The sequence below is a fragment of the Trichosurus vulpecula genome, chromosome 4 (genome assembly GCF_011100635.1).
Source record: "Trichosurus vulpecula isolate mTriVul1 chromosome 4, mTriVul1.pri, whole genome shotgun sequence".
NCBI lineage: Eukaryota > Metazoa > Chordata > Mammalia > Diprotodontia > Phalangeridae > Trichosurus > Trichosurus vulpecula.
In genome coordinates this window covers 71039448-71060215 of record NC_050576.1, presented here as the reverse complement: position 1 = coordinate 71060215, position 20768 = coordinate 71039448, and the positions used below count along the sequence as shown (strand labels likewise).

The 20768-nt window shown below is 40.9% G+C and overlaps 1 protein-coding gene across 1 annotated transcript in view; it reads left to right on the top strand.

The window, feature by feature from the left end:
* The window catches only part of ASTN1 (astrotactin 1), a 280910-nt gene that overhangs the window by 199505 nt on the left and 60637 nt on the right, over positions 1 to 20768 (top strand). The window contains exon 15 of the mRNA XM_036755883.1: positions 149 to 337. Within this exon, the coding sequence (XP_036611778.1) occupies positions 149 to 337 (189 nt within the window). The remainder of the gene's footprint in view (positions 1 to 148; positions 338 to 20768) is intronic.

Here is a 20768-nt window from a genome sequence, read left to right as displayed (position 1 = left end):
GATTGAAAAGAATTATGGGGACCAAAGGGATTGGAACCCAGAGAGAATTGGTCTTCCAGGAGGGTAAAGGAGGCGGAAGAGCTCTCTTGTCTTCTCCCTCTGGTGTATTCTTTGTACCATTTGATAATGGTGCTCACCTCCTTTTTAGCTCTCAGCAATGCCCTCCATTCTCTGGATGGAGCCACCTCTCGGGGAGATTTTGTAGCATTGCTGGACCAGTTTGGCAACCATTACATCCAGGAGGCTGTTTATGGCTTTGAGGAATCCTGCTCCATCTGGTACCCAAACAAGCAGGTGCAGCGGCGGCTCTGGCTAGAGTATGAAGACATCAGTAAAGGTAAGGGGCCTGCCCATCAGCTGGCCTTGTTTGCTCTTCCAACACATTCAACCTGGTGAAGTCTAATGACAAAAAAAGGGATTCTCCTCAGGGGACTGTGCTCTCCCTTACATTTCAAGGCTTAGGTTTTAATCTAATTTTCTTCAAAGGAAAGAATTTTAGATACAACCAATTAATTACAAAGCATTTAGTAAGCATATCCAGTGACAAGGACTGCAATATATGCTGGAGGCATAACAAAGACAAAAGTAAAAGTAAAATCTCCCTGCCCTCAAGGAGCTTGCCTTCTAATGGAAAAGACTGACTTGTACATATGTAAGAGATAGGTAATGGATGTATGTTTTCATTAGTATAAAGAATTCCCAGATGATGAAACTCCCTCTATCAATGTCAATTAATCACCTTCTCTACCATATATAATCTTAGAGATTTGCATTGATCCCTGGAAGGCTAACAGACTTGCCCAGGGTCATACAGGCATTGTGTGTAAGAGGCTGGGACTTGAACTGGGGTCTTCCTGGCTCCAAGATAAACTATCTACTACACCATGCTGCCTCTCATAGTTAAGGTCAAAATGCAAAATTTTATAAATCAACCTCTTATTCCTATTGACCTAAAGGATAATTTCAGAAGTACTTTGCTTTCACTTCTGTTTGATCTTTAGCCATGGCTGTTGCTTCTGGTCAGTGCTTTCTGTCATGTAATAAATCATTTGTAAACAGAAGAAAAGGAAGTAAATCCTTTTGGAAATTAAGGAATTCTTTTATAATTAGAATAATTTAAAACTTTCCTGTATTGGCCAGGACCTTCACCGTGGCACAACATATGGTGCTTTGCGCAGGACATAGAAATTTAGAGGGCACAAAAATTTAACGCATATATTACTTGAGCCAGTCTAGTAAATGTGTGCCCTATTACTGACCAACGATATGCAACCAGTACTCGAGGATTAGAACTGTGTCTGTGTTGTTCCTTTGACATGGAGTTGGAAGAGAGGAGGAGAATTTGTTCTGCGAACTAGGGTTCCACACCCTCTTTCCTACCGTGCTTTTAGTTCCCCTGGCTTTACTTTAAAAATATCAATATAGTTTGTATGGATCATCAGAGCGTCTATAACTTGAAGGTTTACCCTGCCTCTTAGCAGAGGTTAACTATCTACCCTTGGTCTGTTTCACCAAATCCTTTTCATAGAATTCCAGCTTTCTTAGCCAGGTTCCTGAGGCCACAGACTAATCACCTCTGACCTCAAGTGATCCCATAGCAACCCTCCTCTATGCACTAAAACTCCTAAGGCATGAAAGCATTATGGCTGTAGTTTGCCTCAAGAGAAGTGAATTCTACTGAATGTATGGGATAGATAAGGCTAATTCAGGTCAGCAAAATCTCCCCATGTACGTAGGATGGCCTTGAAGTTAGTTTACATTGAAGAATGCATATTCCCTCATGGATGCTCCCCTTTCCCAGAGTTACCGCTGTCTTGAGATTTCCAAGGAGAATAGAAACTTGGATGCAAGCAGGCTTAGAAGCTACATGCTTTTCTTTTCCCCTGAAGTAGGGATCCCATATCCTAAATTGGACTCAAAGCTGATAGGAAATTCTGTATTGTATGTCGTACTATTGTTAGGTCTCACTCAAAGTGCTCTTCTTGTCTGAGATTCTTTTTTTCACTAAGGCCCTATTTTTGAAATTGTTCTATGATTTAATCTTTTAAGATGTTTCTAGTGATGTCTTTTGATTTTATACCACCTTGATTTCCAAATATATCCCTCCCTCTTCCCCTACCAGCAAGATATCACTTGTAAGAAAAAAATTTAAAAAGAAAGACAAAAAAAAAAGAGTTCAGTAAAGCCAACCAGTACATCGACTGAATCTGACAGTGTAGGCAATATTCCAGACCCATAGTCTGTCACCTCTGCAAAGAAGGGTCATAGGAACTGACAGTATATGCAAGTACCTTCTAGTACATGTAATATTCCCTCCCCCCTCATCTCCAGCCATACCTCTCCCCTTTACCCCCAATTCTTTCCTTGTACTTCCCCCCCCCAGAGGAATCTTTGAGCCCTTGGAATTCCTCCCTACCCCAGGGCTACCCTCATTTCCTAAGCCTTCCAAGATAGGCTGGGCCAAGTTTTCCCACCCCCAACTCCCAAAGCTCACTGAAACTCCTCAAGGGAATCTGAGTCACCTGCTGCCGTAAAGAAAAAAAAAATGAGCAAAGGCAGCTAGGTGGTGTAGTGGATGGAGTACCACCTCTGGAGTCAGAAGGACCTGAGTTCAAATTTGGCCTCAGACACTTGCTACCTGCGTGACCCTGGGCAAGTCATTCAACCCCATTTGCCTCAAAAAAAGGTATCATTTGTAAGAAAGAGTTTTTAAAAGAAAGTCAAAAAAGCAATTCAGTAAAACCAATCAGTACCTTAACTGAATCTGACAGTATATGCAATATTCCAGACCCATAGTCTGTCACCTCTACAAAGAAGGGTCGCAGGAATTTAGATCTAGGCCTTGAAGGCCATGTAGTCCAGCCTCCTCATTTGAGAGATGAGGAAGCTGAAGCCCAATATGGTTAAGTGATATGTCCGAGGTCGCAGAGGTAGTAAGTATCAGGGGTGAGATTTGAATGACTAGAGAGTCAGGGTTCTTTCTCAAACTTCAGATATATTCCTGATGCTCATTATCACCCTCCACCCCACAAGAATCTCCAGCGACTCCCTCAACCATGGTTTGATTAATATGTTCTCAAAAAAGTATTGAAGACATTTGAGTGTTTCCCCTTGGATAGCTTTTGACCTTCAGGGTCTACCATTTTCCTTCAGGAGTGTGAGGTCTCAGGGACAGCTCAATTTTTGTTCATTTGTTTATTTTACTTTTAAAGACTTTTATAACTCCCATGGACATTAATTTCAAAGGACTAGTGGAGAACAATCACTGTATTAGAATTGCGTGTTCATTGGACAGAGAAATATTATCCCTTCATATTCTATATAATGGCTGGTGTGAAAGTATATAGAAGTGCATAATGAATCAGTCAATAAGCATTTATTAAGCACCTATGGTGATCCAGGCATTGTATTAAGTTATGAGGATACAAAGGATATGAAGAAGGAAAATATAATCCCTCCTCTTGAGAACTCAGAATCTAATAGGGGAGGCAACATGTAAGCAAATATATGTATATATGTATATATACACAGATATGCATATATACACAGATATATGTTTGTGTGTATATATACACATGCATAAATATGTGCATACATGTATATGTGTGTGCATGTGTATGTATATACATAACTATATACATACATATACATATATTTCCCCCTCAAACATCCTAACCTCCATACTAGGGCATGTATACATAAATGTGTATATATATATATATACCTGCGCATATATATATATATATATATATATATATATATATATATATATAGTAGTAGTTGGAGAGGAGATTAATATTTGAGGCCAGACATGGAACTCTTTGAGAAAGGAAAGAAATTGTTTGGATATTGGTAGAAAAGTCAGCAGAATCTTGATTTATTGATAAATATGTTTTCATGAATCTCAAAGGAGGAGAGACTACTGAATGATGAAAGTCGAGAGAGACCATAAAAGGCAAGGGGGAGCAAAGCATATTCAAACTCTCCCACTGTGACCAGTGAGTGAGAATACAATCAGTCATTGGAACCAGGGTAGCTAGGAAAACTATCCTGAAGGTCTCAGTGAGTACAAGAATATGGAGAGAATGAGAAAAGAAAGGATGTAATATGAAAGTTATTTCACTGGAAGAGAGGAGTATCTTTAGGTGGTACATTTTAGAGGGTGCAGAGAGGGATTAGAATGACAGGATGGGACTAAGGGAGAGGTCAGCAAGAGATGGTGAATGTTGTTTGAGCAAGGGCACCTTAGGATTCAGAATCATTGGCATGGTTGAGGAATGACTATGTTAATCATTGAGGAATGAGTTTGTGTAGGTTATCATTGTCCATAGGAGTTTGGCCTCAGATGGAATAGTCCCAGGGCACTAGGCAGCATGTGATTAGAAAGTTGGGAGTGGGGGGAGCTGTAAGTCTCCTGGAGTGCCCAAAATATGATGGAATGACCACTCAGGGATGCAAGCATAGGCAAAGCAACCCCTGTGGAGCTGTAGGTAGACAGAAAGTAGTACGTTTCTAAAGGAGGCTTCCTATTGTATTGTTCTAAAGTGCCCTTTCTAATGTGTAGATTCTTGGTGCTTCATACTGTGAAGGTCAGTGCTATAAAAATGTGGTCTTGGAATAATGGTTTCATAGATTTAGAGCTGGAAGGGCCATCTAGTCCAACATCGTTTTACAGATGAAGATACTGAGTCTCTGAGTGGTTAGGGTATTAAGCCATGATCACCCAGAAAATAAGTATATGAGGAAGAATTTGAACCCCGATTCTCTTCTCCAGGGCCACTCTTTTTTATTCTTTCAATATGGTGTCCTCCAGGGAGGGTGGGGGAGTTTCATTGGATTTGCATACAGGTGATTAATCATGCCTAATTATGGGAGATTCAGAGATGGATATATTAGACCAGAGCTTAAGGAGCTTAAGAGCCTGTGGTGTTTCATAGAGGCACAAAATGGCAGAATTTTGAGGCACAAAAAGCACAAAGACCTTACACACACACACACACACACACTCTCTCTCTCTCTCTCTCTCTCTCTCTCTCTCTCTCTCTCTCCCTCCATCTGTCATAAAGGCATACCCTCCCACTCCCAGGTCTAAGAGCAGAATTTGAAAAGGATCCTATGACCTAAATATTGAACTTCATCTTCATTCAAAGCCTAGTTTGCTTTCCCATGAGCTGGGGTCTTACTAAGAGAAGGAGCATTGTGTCCTCCCTACTCAGTCTGTTAAGCTTTAGGTTCTAAGAAACAGAAGCAATGTTCTTTCCCCTGCACTTTGATGCCTCCAAGATCACTTTATCTCTGTGGAGTCTCTTACTTCAGAAGTGACAAACATAGGGCACTGTAAGCTCTTAACTCTAGGGACAAACATTTCCACAGAGGTTGAACCTTGGCTTCCAATAATTTAATTCTCTACGTGTGCGTTTTCCTATTTCCTTACCACTGTTGTAAAACTGATTTTGTGAGACATTTTTTGTCCTTCCCAATCTCTCTGTTTAGTGTTACTCTGGAATGACTTCTGCCATTTTCATGTCTGTTTGTAGTCTTGATGCTCATCACAGGATGTATATCAGTTGACGAGCTGTAAAAGACAGACATCTCCCTGTGGCTCAGCCCTCCCCTTGTACCTGCTGAACTCTGAGTCAGAAGCATGTCTAAGTGCCTGGTTTCAGTTCATCAGGAAAGCTGGAAACAAAGATTTCCCTCCTCCACCTTTGTGACTGTAGCTCCATTTATCCAAGCAAGGCAGTTTGTTAGAATTCTGTTAAATATAAGTTAATAAACTTAGTCAGTCAGTAAGCATTGATTAAGTACCTACTATGTGCCAGGCATTGTGCTAAATGCTGGGGGTATAAAGAAAGTCAAAAAACAGTCTCTGTTTTCAAGGAGCTCACAGTCTAATGGGGGAAACAGCATGTGAATAACTGTGTAAAAACAAGGCATACATAGGACAAACTGAAGAAAATCAACAGAGGAGAAGCATTAGAATCAAGAGGAGTTGGGAAAGGCTCTTGTAGAAGGAAGGATTTTAGCTAGAACTTGAAGGAAGCCAGGGAAGCTAGGAGACAAACAGTATTCTTTTTATGAATATAGGATGCATAATAGACAACCTCAGTATGTTTTGTTCTCGCCTGGTTGGATGGACATTGTTAGGACAGGTCTCTTGGAAAGTGTATGGGACATTTAGTTAAATGAAAACTGAGTCTAAATCCAACCTCTGACCCTTTCTACTTGTGTGACCATAGGCAAGTCCTGTAACTTCTATGACCCTCAGTTTTATCTCCTGGTAAGTGGGCTTTACTTGTAGTACTTGCTTCACAAGGTTATTGTCAAGATCAAGGGCAAATATTAGAACCACATTTTTAAAATGAAAAGGCCCTTAGCAATCACCTAGTCCAACATGTTTATTTTACAGATGGTGAAACTGAAGGCCAGAAAGTGTAGGTGACTTGCCTAGAATCACAGGGAATAAGTGACCAGAGTAGGATTCGAACTTTTGACTCTAAATTCTGACTTCACATTCTGACAGTGAGTGTGCTTGACACTCTACCAACTTGCCTTGCCAACATCTTTAGAGACCTATGTGGGGCGGCTATGTGGTTCAGTGGATAGAGTGTAATGCCTGGAGTCAGGAAGATCTGAGGAGGTGGCTGGTACCTAGAAATGATGAGTTCTGTGTCTATGAAGAAGACTTTCAGGGAAATGACATGGTACCCAAGAATATGATTGCGCACTATGGGTTCAATTCAACACAGTCGAACACACATCAACATGATATTTTTTAAAATAAGAACAATCAATGTGTGGCCAATCTGTGGAACTGGCACAAAATGAGAGAAACAGAACTGTTGATAACATTACAAAGAAGAGTCATCTCTTGAGCAGAGTTTTGGGTTAGGTCGACTCTGGTAAGATTTCTGATTATTTGTTACTGTGAGTCCATGTGAGACAACAAGTCACCCTAAGTTGTTAATGAAGCACAGCCATGGAGACATATATAGATTCCATGTTGTAGCTACTCCAGCAAAATAGCTAGTATCATTATTATTAATAAAATAATAATAGCAAAAACAACAAAGCCTTTATATGGCATGTTAAGGTTTGCAAGGTGGTTTATGTAGATAGCCTTTTTTGTTCCTGAAAATAACCTCATAAGGTAGTTGTTATTATTGTATCTCCATTTTATAAATGTAGAAACTGAGTCAGGCAGAAGTTAAATGACTTGCCCAGCATCATACAACTACTAAGTGACCAAGGCAAGGCAAGTTCTTCTTGACTCCAAGTTGAGGATTCCATCTACTGGGCCAAGTAGCTCTGGCAGACGGGGTGGTAGAACAGCTACCCTGTGTGTAAGAGATGCAATATGTTTTCTCCTTTGGAAGGTTTAAGGTTTAAGATTCCATTGCTCTTGGTCACAAGTTTGCCAGCCCCGGTTCCAACTTCATTAGAAATCTACTTCCTCTCACACAGAGCTTTCTGGGCTTTTGTGCTATGGATGGGCTCTGGTCATGGCGTGATCACTCTGGGAACTTTTTGTGCTGTGTAGTGCTGCCCTGAAGAGCAGAGGAAGAAAATCATCCAAGAAAGTCGAAGGTCAGACACCAATCCCTTCTGACTTCTTCACCGTCTCCATCAGTAAACAGTGCCATGGCATCACCCCATGGGAACTCATGGTGCCATGACCTTCCATTGAGAAGTTTGGGCAGACTGGAAGAAATATTCACCATGATGAAATACATATGGCATTTAGGTTTCACTTCAGACCAGGACCTTTTTCCAATTGAGCCATGAATCATTAAGGAACTCGGAGAAAAGAGCTTGCATGCAGAATTGAGCTGCCTTCTGCCCCCCACAGCACTAAAAGGAGTTGGAGAAATGCCAGCGATCAAGGCTAAAGCTGATAAGCTGATTTTTTTCCATTTCTTAAAGTACAGTCAGCACTGTCTTCATCTTGCTATCCCATGCAGACCCTACCCAGATTGCATTCATCAATACCCAGAGGAAGCCCATTTTCCCAGAGGCTATTGATTCTGTGTTGTTTGAGATTTTAAACAGAAAAGAATTCAAGCTAATGGGACAATTCTGGAAGGCAAGATTGAAGACATTTTCACAGAACTATAGTCATTTATAGTGTGCACTATAAAATTTAACCGTTAATTATACGTTAGTCTGTTCTCCAATTGTTTATGTCTTTAATTCTGGCCTCTCAGCTAGATCTTTGGCTGTTGAAACTAGAGATCACATCTTAGAGACTTGTTACTAGCCCAGGATAATTGAGGCTTTGCATCAGGACCCACAAATCCAGAGGAGGGCTCTGCTTTGTCCCCAGGGGATGCATTTCCTCCTAGCATCAACCGACATCTACTTATCTCCCTCCCACTCTTCTACCAGCCCATGCTATCACACAGCAGAATTTTCACTAGGCTTCCATCCCCAGATTCCCATCATCTTAGTGCCCCTCTCTTGAATTCCATTTTCCCTCCGTAATCCCCATTATCAAGCCAGACTTAGGGAGCAGTCCACTACCCTTCCCAGTACAGCTGTGCCCACCAGTTGGGATAACCTCTACATCACCATACCACCCTAGACTTTGAATATACCTCAGACACAATTATTTATATCAGGGTTCCAGCATCTTACAGTGTGTGTGTGTGTGTGTGTGTGTGTGTGCATCTGCCTGTGACCCACTTATAACACCTGCTGTAGAACAGGGTACAGAGTAGGTGCCCAACAAGTATATGACTGATGGCTAATATAATTGGACACTTCAAAGCCCCAGAAGAAAGGGGCAAGGTTCCTCTTTGGCATTAAAGTCAGGGTGGAATGGAAACACATCTTTCTCCACCCTAGGCAATTTCAGTTTCTACACAGAGCACTCTGAAACCGTAGAAATGTCTTTCTCCCACTCATTTGCTTTAAATATGTCCAGGTGCCCATAAAAAAGAGCTCAAAGGCAAGGCCCTCCTCTTTACGTTTATTGTTGTTGCCTGGATCATGTTGTCGAGGCTTTGTAGTAATGCCCATCTGTGTAGGTGAGGCATTCCAAGTGGGAGATCGTCTCTATTTTTAAATGGATTTGAGTGAAACTTGGCATTGGCAGAATTTAGAATCACAGAATTTCGGAGCTAAAAGACACCTCAGTGGTTATCTAGTCCAGCCCATACCCAAAAGAGAATCTCTCCCTCAGCATTCCCACATGGTCATCCAGCAGGACCTCCATAAGGAAGAACCCACCACCTCTACTGGAAGGCAGCCCGTCACACTTTTGGATGACTTCTCTTGCTGAAAATTTGTTTGCTTCTGACACTGAATCTAAATTTGTCTCTTTGTAACTCCTACCCCTTCCCCTAGTTATGGCCTCTGGGGCTATGAGACTTAATGTTGGGAGGGGTAATCTAGGGCTTCTTAACAAAGGGTCCATGGATAGATTTCACCGGGTTCATGAACTTGGATGGGAAAAAAAAATCTTTATTTTCATAAACTTCTAACTGAAATTTTGCATTTTCTTCAGTTATGGTTTAAAAATGAAAAATCAGCTCCCTGTAAAAATTGGTCCATAGACTTCATCAGACTGCCAAGGGGTCCAAGTCACACAAAAAGGTAAAAAACCCTTGATCTAGTCCAAGTAATTTCTTTTACAGGTGAGGAAACTGAGTCTGGAGGAGGTTAACAAACATGCCAAAGATCTCATAGCCAAGACCCAAAGCCAAGATGGCTGGCATAGTCCCAGTCCTCGTGGTCTGGCATTGGATGTCAATAATCTTTAACCTCAGTTTGCGTTGTTTTTAACAAGAATAATAATAAAATAAGAATAGCCTGAACTTACATAGTGCTTTAGGGTTTACAAAACTGTGCCTGTAACATGACCAAGAATGAATCACCACTTCTCCTCCCACATACAGTGAAATTCTGGTTTCTTCTGCAGCAAGAAGTTGCAGTCCCCCCACCCCCAATCCTGGAGTGGGCTCTTGGGTGGGGGGGAGCTTTTTGATAAGCAGCCTGGGTGCTACTGCCTTTTAAGTGCAAAGAAGCTGTCAAGCTCATCATCAGAAGAAAAGTCTCATGAAAGAGTCCAGATGCATCAGCCTCCCTTTTCCCTCTGTTTCAAAGCCCTGAACCCCCTATGCACCGTGACCTGCATACAGATACGTATATTTTCTTTTCTTGTTGCCACAGCAGTTGGTCCCTGGCCCTATTAATAACCCAAGTTCAAATAAGAGTGGTTACTAGGACTGAAGAACTTTTTCGATGATGGGATTTTTTTTATGGTGGCCTGCTTTTGAGAGGTGAGTCCTGTTTTCAAAGGAAGCAGACAGGCCAATCCTGCAAAGAATCCCAGCCAATATCATTTGACAATCATGCTATAATTATAGGATAACCAACTCCCTTATAATGCTGTGAGAATACAGAAAAGATTTGTGATCTCCTTGGGATGGAAAATTCCCAATTCAAAAGTGTCATTAGTCAAAAGCAGATTTCATCATTCTTTGACTTAGATGATAAGTCTTAAGTAACTGCTTGGGGGAGCATAGATGTCAAGTGACTTTCCCAGGGGCTTAGGAATTGGTGTCAAAGGTAGGATTTGAACCCTGCTCTTCCTGACCACAAGCCTATCACACTCTCCACTACACCTTGCTTACATTTGTTTCATCACCCATTTCGAACATTTATTCATTAATTAATTACATTTATGTAGGGTTTACAAAGAACTTTACATATACACATTATCTCATTTGACTCTCGCAAATACCTTGTGAAGTAAACACTTTCATTTATCCCTTTTTTTTTACAAATGTTTTGGAATGTGTATTTTAGTGTGTTTAATTACAACACCCAAGCTAACCTGGAGGTAAGCCCTGGGAGCTAGATGACAAGATTAATAGTATACTTAAGTTGGAGTCAGGAAGACCTGAGTTCACATCAGGCATTAGATACTTGCTGGCTGTGTGACCTTGAGCAACATGCTTAACCACTATCTGCCTCAGTTTCCTTAATTGTTAAATGATGATCATAATAGCACCTACCTCCCGGCCTTGTTCAGAGGATATAATGAGATGATATTTGCAAACAGCGTAGTAAAACTAGAAGTGTTGTATTAAATGTTAGCTGATATTCTTATTGAAACATAGGATGAAGACAGTTTAAGAGGCAGTGTTGTCTGGCCAGAGCCCTGGATTCAAAATAAGGATAATAGGTTTGAAATAATAGGTTAAAATAATAGGTTAAAATCCCACCTCTGATGCAAACTATCTATGTTAACTTGGGCAAACACTCTTAAGCTCCTGGTGATCTAAACAACTCTGAAGACTCTGGTTTGTATAGAGTTTGGTCACTGAGAGTCTTCTTTGTAGATTAAAAATGGTCCAGTCATGAACCCTCTTTTACAGAGAAGGGAGCTGAGGGTCAGAGAGCTAAGATTATTTCCTTGGGGTCATAGATTAGTTTCCAAGGTAGGATTTGAACCCACAATTTCACAACTCCATGTCCAAAATAATTTCCACCATGTAATATTATAACAGTATTCCTATGGAGTATTGCTTTACTTATGATTAGGTGAGATACATTTTTATTATATTCCCATAAACAAGGAGATAAGACTCAACTTTCTTAAGGGAAGGAGTTGTGTATAATACTTCTTTTTTAGTTCTCAGAGTGTATTTATATTACAAATTCTCAAAGAAATATTTGTTGTATAAGCTAATGAATTGTATTTTGACTTCCAACAGTATTAGCCATCTTTTGTTCCCTATCAACTACTTTTCGTATACAAGATGAGAGCTTATCAACATGGTACCCCTCTGTCCATTTTGAATATAGCCTTCTTCCTTCTATCCCCCCACTAATGAAGAAAAAACTCTCCATTCAAGACTTCTATCATCAAATGTCCTGTGCCCTGTCACCTTAAAAGAGGGAAAGAGCATGTATGGCCAGATATTCAAAGAGATCACTTGGTATACTTCACATTTCTGAGCATCCTCCCAATATTTTGGGTCCCAGTTAGCTTTGCTGTGGTTCAGAGCAAATATTTTCCCTTTTTTTCTCCACCTTTTCCATGTCCACTATTTCAGGACAAACAAGATAAGACATCTCTTTCCCCTCTCCTCCCTTTCCCTCCTCTCTTACCTTTCTGTCTCTATCTGACTCTGTCTCTCTATATCTGTCTCTCTCTTTCTGTCTTTTTCTCTATCTCTGTATCTCTGTCTCTGTCTCAGTATTTCTCTGTATCTCTCTCTGTCTCTCTCTCTCACTCTCTCACTCTCTCACTCTCTCACTCTCTCTCACTCTCTGTCTCTCACTCTCATTATAGAAACAAACCAACCCGCAGGTCAGTACCGAAAGACAGGAAGAAGATAACCTGGACTAATTGTTATGTGTCTGGCTACCTTTCTATTTCTGGTTTGTCCATGGTTTTCATTTCCCTGGTCTCAGAGACAATGGAGCTTGAGTGACCACATGCAGTGGAACCTAAATGATTCATCTACTATAAATAGGAATTGACCTCAACTAAGCTTCAAAATGGAACCAGATCTCAATAGCAAAAATTAATGGTCTTAGAACCATGAGACTGGGTACCATCCTAACCCAGTATATTCCTCTAGTTTTTTCAGAAAAAAAATATAATTTGATACTTGAAAGTGTCAATATATTTGAGAGTAAAAGAAAATTAATATAAAGCATGTTGTTTAAGAGGGTATAAAATTTGGTAGTGAGCTAGAAGTAGGGCAAGCTAGCTGATAAGACAGATTCTGCATCTGAGCAGTCATTCTATGAGAAGGTCACCTAAGAGAGTAGGGAATTGTATAACTCATTGTGAGGAGACAAAAGTGACAAGATATTAACCCTTTCTCCCCCATTTTACCCCATTCCCCTTCAGCCATCAGGGACAGGTACCTGAATACTCTGTGCCAAGCTCCTGATTCTCTCCACTTCTTGTCTCTTACCCAGACAAGAGCCAAGACAAGTTGCTCAAGACATTGGCACCAACCTAGAAGCCCCTTAGACTTCTGTCTAGGTATAAGGAATATATAAATTAAAAGATACTTGAAAACCTACAAATTTAAACTTGGTGACATAGGGGAAAATACTTCCTAACAACTGGAGCTATACAAGAATGAAATGGGCCACCTTAAGAGCTGGTGAGTATACTCACTCTCCAACAATGGAGGTCTTCAAGAAATGGATAGGTGGCCATTTCTGGTTATTTGTTTGGAGTATATTAGTCCAGATGGTTGCTGTAGTCCCTTCTAACCACCAGAGACTGTGATTTTTTTTAACAAAGAGCAAAGGCACTTGTAGTATTTTTTATATTGGATGGCTCTCTGGGAGGAGGAAGAGAAGGGATACATGGGATACACAATATCAATAAAAACTGAAAAAAAAAACAAAAGAAAAGGAACTTAAAGGCAATATGTCAGAATAGTTCTCTGTAACAGTCATTGGCAGAAAGGAGAATTGCTACAATTCCAAAGCCTGCCCTCAAAATTTGTATTCTAAAAATACAAGTAATTGTATTTTTAAATATAATTATTCCTTATATGGTGAAACAGTTTGAATAATCATGGCTCTCACAGTAAATCATTCCCATTTCCATAACTGATTAAGAAAAGGTATTCTAAGATTCAGATCGATTTAGTCTTGGAAAAAAGAGTAAATGCACGATTTTTTATTCTTTTCTTGCCCCATAGCCCGGGAAAGTGAAAAGATTGTGCTGATTTCACTAGTGGGAACTTTGGGAAGTACCCAGATCCTTGGAAGATGGTAGTAAAGAAAAGTGCATTCTGGGTGGGGTGTGTTCCTTCCCCTGCTTGTCTGTTCACTAGATTGGGAATAGAAGAATGGTCTTTTTTCTTCTGTGGCTAGGCAGGCCTCCTCCCAATACCATTTGTCCTGTGGTGGTCGACAGGGCTAGTTTAGAGGCATTCTTGATGGCATTGTCTGGCCAGTGCAGAACTCTTAATCAGTGGCCAGGCAAGTGAGTAAGTTGAAAAAGGAGTCTGGGAAGCATCCAAAGTTCTTGGTCTAGTTAATAGTCCAGGGATACCTTAAAATTCTATAAGGAGGTAGTGGAATATAGAGGCAGGACATCGGTAGAGTTCAAAATGTTAATACAATTATTTGTTCAGAGCCTTGCCACTCGATTGTTTTGTGCTGCATGACTTATATGGAAGATAAGTCCAAGCACATTTGCCTGTCCTTTTTAGACTTCTCTTTCCTATCCTGTTTGCCTCTCTCTTTCCCTTTGTCTCATCTTTCTTCTCCCTCTGCTTTCTCATCTCTCTATCCTCTCTTCTCCCTTTCTTCTCCCTCCCTTTTCTTTCCTTTCCCTCTCTTCACTTCCCTCTCCTCCCTTTTTTTTCTCCTCTCCCTTGTTTTCTATCCCCTTTCTCTTCCTTTTCCTTTCTTCTTTTTCCATCTCCTCCTCTCCCATCCATCCACATCTCTTTCCCACTCCCATCCTTCTCCTCTCTACTTCATATACTTATCATTTCTCCTTTCTCTTCTCCCCTTTGCTCCTTCCTTCCACCCCCTATTTTCACAGACTTTCCTAAAATGCTGCACCCCAGAACCTAGAGAAGAATCAAAGGAATGTATAAAAAGAAATGAGAAAGTCCCAAAATTAAGGACACACATTCTTCTGCTGTACTTTAACCCACAATATGTTGTTATAAAAAGATTTTCAGAGAGCTTAAGATGTGCCTTTTCTGAATTGGTTTCTCATAATACCCAGAATGTCCTGTAAAGGAGTCAGGAACTACTTGTTGGTCAAGGTCAGTGAAAGCCTACTAGATGGAACTGGCAGATAAGTCTTGGAGGAAAGGCAGACAATGGCACTGTAGGAGTTAATTGTGAATGGCAAGAGCCAGACTGGCTTTAGTGGGCAGGTGAAGGATACGTGCAGGTCCTTTCTTCTCAGCTTTAAGAAATGATCTTTTGTGGGCTGTATGTAGTTATGGAGGCTTCCCATCGGGTGTGTACAGTGGACAGCACTTGCCCAAATAGAGTTCCTGCCCTTTAGGACTCCAGAGGGTTTTCACACAGATATCCTTTACACATAAACTAATAAGAAAGGAAAGAAGTGACTCAAGTCAGGCCTTCACCGTGCTGGGAATCAAAAAGGAGAAGGCTGGAGAAGGAGGGCATTTCACTGGCTGGAGTTTATTGCCACAAAAAACCCCCGTACAGAACAAACATAATAACCAGGCAGGTTCAAAAAGAGGTTTTCAAATACTTTGGCATCATTGATAAAAGGGGAAAAAAAGATATGAAGAAATGCTTTCCCAGCTCAACTTCTTGACAACCCCATGAATTGAAATGTGGTTTGTTATGAGTAAAGTATGGAGGACACAGGCAAGGGGAAGAGAAAGGATTAAGTGGTAAACCAGTAGCCTGGCTTCACTTATATTTTTTTCCCTTGGGTTTTCAATAGCCTTGTTTATTACACAGGGGAAGTTAATGAAGTTACTCTTTCTCTGTGTCCTCACTGCCCTGCTGATGTCTTTGAATCCCTCTAAGTAATTTTGTTCATCTGGCTCACTACAGGTGTAATTGGCCATGTGTATGGGTATATGTTTTGGTCATTTATGGCTTTATGTATTTTTATTTGTGTCTGTCCTCTGTCCCCTTTCAGAAGCTTCTCCCTCCCTGCAAAGGGCTGTGGCTTCTGCTTTCTTTGTAAGTCCCCGCAGGGTCTGATTGTGGGCTCGGCAATAAGTGTATGCTCTGGAAATATGTGTGGTAATGAGTATGTGGATTGGCTTGAGGCTCCCAAGCTTTCTGAAGCCTTAAACTTCTTTTGCAAAGTCAGGGGATGAAGAAGAGGTGTTATACCTCTTGGTGCTTGAAAAATTGTCATTATCTTCCTCCTAGAATCAAAGGGTGGGTGTCTATAAATTGGCCATCTTACCTTTGTGCTTTTTGGAAAGAAAAGGGAGCACTCCAAGCATATCTGAATGAATGCAAAAAAAAAAAGATTAAACATTTACAAGGTGCCAAGTTAAGTGACAACAAGCAAGCAAGTCAGGACTTTCCCTCAAGGAGCCTAATCCATCCAGAGCTATCTGCAGTCATCTTGTTCTATGTCTCACCACTGGAAACTCCAGAGGAGAAAGTGAGGCTGGTGACTTTGTACAGCTCTGCCTCACTTAAATCCAATTGCATGTCATGACATCACCTCGCTGATGTCATGGTCCTCTTTGAGAACGAAGGACAAACAGTAACAACAACAAAAACATTCTAATAAAGACAAATAAAGAAAAAGACAAATAAAGAAAAGCTAGAATATTTTGGAAAGGACTAAGGAGTTGCCTATTTCCAGGCAAGATAATGTGAAATCTCACCTATCAGAGCTTAGGGTCTGAAAGAAAGATTCTGACATCTGGAGATATGGCAGGTGGCCTGGACAGGATATGACTGGAGAAGTGGTCTGTTAGCCTGGTTTGGGGCACAAAAAGGTAATAACTCACCTATCACCGTCGAGGGTCTCAAGCATATCAACCCCACATTGTCTGGAATAGTATATTGTATATACTAAGTGTTCAACAAATATCTGTTGAATGGGTGAGATTATCATTAAACTGAGGAGACGTGAAAACACCTGGTTAGTCAATATCTCCAATTAACAAAACACCAAGGAAACCAGCTTTGCAAAGTTTGACAGCCCCATGAGTCAGAGCAGCTATCCAGAGACCCTCTTCCTACCCTTCATCTTATAGCTATCGAAAATGGCTGTGAAATATCAGACTTTTGGGGCAGCTAGGTGGCACAATGAGTAGATTACTGGCCCTGGAGTCAGGAGGACCTGAGTTCAAATCAGGCCTCAGACACTTGACACACTTACTAGCTGTATGACCTTGGGCAAGTCACCTAACCCCAATTGCCATGCCTTCCCCCATTCAAATATATATGTATGTATATAAAGAAATATCAGACTAGTTCCCATAGGGGAACTAGACATCTCCGTATAGCCAGACTCACCCCTAGGAATCTGCAGGCCAGAGAGATGACCAACAACCATTGTATGTTTGTGCACTTTTCCCTTTCACTTCTACTTCTTAGAATCCATGTCTTTCTTCAAGAATAATCTCAAACATGCCTTCTGTAAAAAGCCCTTTCCAGGTCCCTCAAAATAGTAGAGCATTCATCTTTAAGGTCATCTTCCATCAAAGGTCCTTTTCACTCAAAATCCATCTCCGTATGACTCGTATATTTGGGCAAGTCACTTGACTTGGGACTTCAGTTTCCTCATGTGCATAGTGAAGAGGGCTGCCCTAGATGTAGCCTATATCCTAGATCTCTTCCAGCTCTATATCCATGCCCCTATGATTTAAGGCCCTTTTGGCCAAGTTCACACCCATCATTAATTAAATGAGGATCAAGATAAATCCAAGGAGCACCACTCAGACAGGTGCATGAGAGATTTCTAACACAGGGATCCTATCCCTGTCCAGGTACCAATTTACATTTCATCAGAGTTTCTTAACTCCAGTATTTCGTGAATGAGATGTTCTACAAATCTTCCTTTGTCCTTTCCATTTTGAGGAAGGTGTGGGGTGATTAGTCTGTTCCTAGCAACAGGAGTTAGAGTATCTTTTGCTTGGAACGATTTTATTTTGGAGGGCAAGGGAGGGAAGGAAACATATTTAAAGTTTCTCAGCAGTAGCCAGAGGTCATGATTTTTTTTTAACTTGCTGAGTCTTGCCATTCAGAGCATATGTTTCCTTGTTATCTTTTAATTGGTTTTTATTCTAAATTTAAGACTAAACTGCTCGTCGTAGCAGCAGCTGTGAGAACTGGTATGGCGCATGTCAATTCCAAAAACGTGTGAGAAATCAGAACCTTATTAGTGTCTTTCTCTCCTTCCCCCACCATCATGCCCAGACTGCACTAAGAATCATCAAATTTCTCATTGTGCCCTTTCTTAGCTGTAGCAAAGAGTGGTGTGGTAGGAAAGGCAGCATTGGATTTGGGAATTAAAATCTCATTTTTGTTCTTGACTCTGATATGAACTCTCTTAGACCTTGGACTGCTTATTTCATGTCTCTGGTCTCAGTTCCCTCATCTACGCATCATAGAGATTTGGCTGTCTGATCTCTAAGGTTCCATATAACTCTAAATTCTACATATGATGGAACTCTGTAAAAGAAATGTTGTTGTTTTGTCATTTTTCCATCATGTCTGACTCTTTGTGGCCCCACTTTGGGGTTTGGGGAAAAGATACTGGAGTAGTTTGCCACTTCCTTCTCAAGCTCATCCTCTTTGCCTCAGGGTAAACAGGATTAGGTGACTTGCCCAGGGTCATACAGCTAGTGAATGTCCGAGGCCTGGTTTTGAACTCAGGTCTATTCTGACTCCTGACCTGAAGCTCTATCCACTGAGCCACATAACTGCCTGAATATCTATGACAAGAAAAGTAACATACATAAATGAATCGATGAAAATAGACTGGAGACAGATGACAGCATGTCAATGGAGTTCAAAGTTCTGTCTCTTGAAAAAAAATACAGAATGTTCTAGACAAATTCAGTTTTGATGGCGTGATATATCTGCTTTTTTTATGCCAGAAAGGGTGAACAAAAGAAAAGGCAACCTTCTTTGGAGTTGCTCTTGAATCTTCCAGCTCCACCATCTTTCACATGTAAATCTATTACCAAATCCTACCAACTTATCTTCCAAAACACCCCCTGCATTTTCCTCTCACTCTACATTCCCCCTGTGATCCAGCCTGTTCTAGACTTTCATCAATAACAATGACTCCCATGTATTAGTCCCTTATAACCTGATGCTTGGATTACTGCAAGGGCCTCCCGATTGGTCTCCTTATCTCTAGTCTCCACACCCTTTCCAAGCATAAATGCCAGACTCAACTTCCTGGCAGTTGAGGTACTGCTTTCAATTACGCCATAGTCTTGTTTGAGAATTTGTAATGATTCCCAATTACCCACTGTATCAAATCCACGTTCCATTGTTTGATTTGTCCATACTCTGATACAGCTCCATCATATCATGTGTTTGTATAAACTTATTGCTCATCACTTACAGAATCGTAGAATTTAGTCAACAGTCAATAAACATAAAAACTACTATATGCCAGGCACTGCAAGGGGCCTCACGGGCCATCTAGTCCAACAAGTAAGAAAGAAAGAACCCATATTATACAGTGCCACAGTAAGGCTGGTAGAGGAACTACTGCTTAATTATTCTTAGACCCTTAGGGTGTGGTCAGACATCAAAGACACCAAGGTCCTCCACCACATCCTACATCATCACCAGTCTTGCTACTGGACTTCAGTGACTCTGGAAGAGAGTGAGGCTGACAGCTCTGTGCAACTCTGCCTCACTTAAATCCAGTTCACACCCAAGTGATCATCCATGATGTCATCAGTCTTCTTCAAAAATGAAAGACAAACAACAAGACCAGAAATAATAGCTCCTTTATCTTCTGCCTTTGTCAAGGATATCTATAATGTTGTGTTCAATTCTAGATTACATACCTGAAGAGAGTTGTTAGCAGATCAGAGTAACTGGAATAATGTAGGGTCCATAAACTTTGTCATATAAGATTAAAGGTATTGACAATGTTTAGTCAGTCAGTTGATAAACATTTATTAAGCACATACTATGTGCTAGATACTGTGCTAAGCACTGGGGATACAAAGAAATGCCAAAGCTAGCCTTCTGCTCTGAAGGATCTTATGATCTAATAGAGGGAAGAAAACACATAAATTGAAGCTTAAAGGGGGTAGAGGTACACCATGCAGGGGCATGATGAAGTCTAGAGGAGTGCAGCCATGTGAGAAATGAAGATAGCTCTCCTGGGCAATCTCATCAAATGGAAGATCTTGAAGGAAGACCCCATTGTCTATCCTGGAGAAAAGAAAGCTTATGGAGAACATGGATTTGCCAGTCACCACTTGGTCAAGTGATCTTTCTTGATCTTTGTGGAATAGTTGTGAGAGAGAACTGCCTCTTCTTACTCTGTCCTCTTTGCCAGTCTCCCTTCACCCCCAGCCCATGGAGAACATGCAGCAAAATACTAAATTATTCAAAAAAGAGTTATCAAATGCTTGCTATGTCTACCAATACTATAATTGGGAATCACATGAAGCTATAAGATTTCTACCCAGCTTTTTCAAGTCCCCCATGACATGTTCTCATAATGTCTGTAGAACCGTATTCCTCGTCACTCACAGAATCATGGAATTTAGATCTGGAAGGGGCTCATAGGCCATCTAGTCCAGCCAGTAACCAAAAGAAACTACACTTTACCATACCAGCTGAGTGGTGAGGCTGCTAAAAAGAGAATAATGATGCTTAGTTAATCTTAGACTCCGTGAATAGATCACCAGCTATAATAGCTCCATTATACTTTGCCTCTAAAGTTTGGTACTGTATATCATGGGCTGCCTTAGCAATTGTCTGCTAATATAGTTTGTGAACTGAACATGTCCACAATGTTTAATTGGACTCAGGAGGTGCCAGTCTTCCCCAGGTCATTGATTGAAGAGTTAGTGCTGGCAGATGTAGCCTGAGGTGGGAACTTGAGCCAATGTGGAAAAGAGATCCCAGATTTCAACGTCGAATAGAATAAGTGGGGCTGCAATGCTGGCAACTGGCAGCTCCTTTCCAGAGGAAGTATGGAGGCTGCCCTCATGGAAGGACTGTACTGAGATGCTGGGTAGAAGTCAGTGTATGATTTGCCCCAAGTCAAACAATTAGATAGTAGCAGAGCAAACTCTAAAACCCAGCCTCTGTCAACCAGTTCAGAGAACAATGAA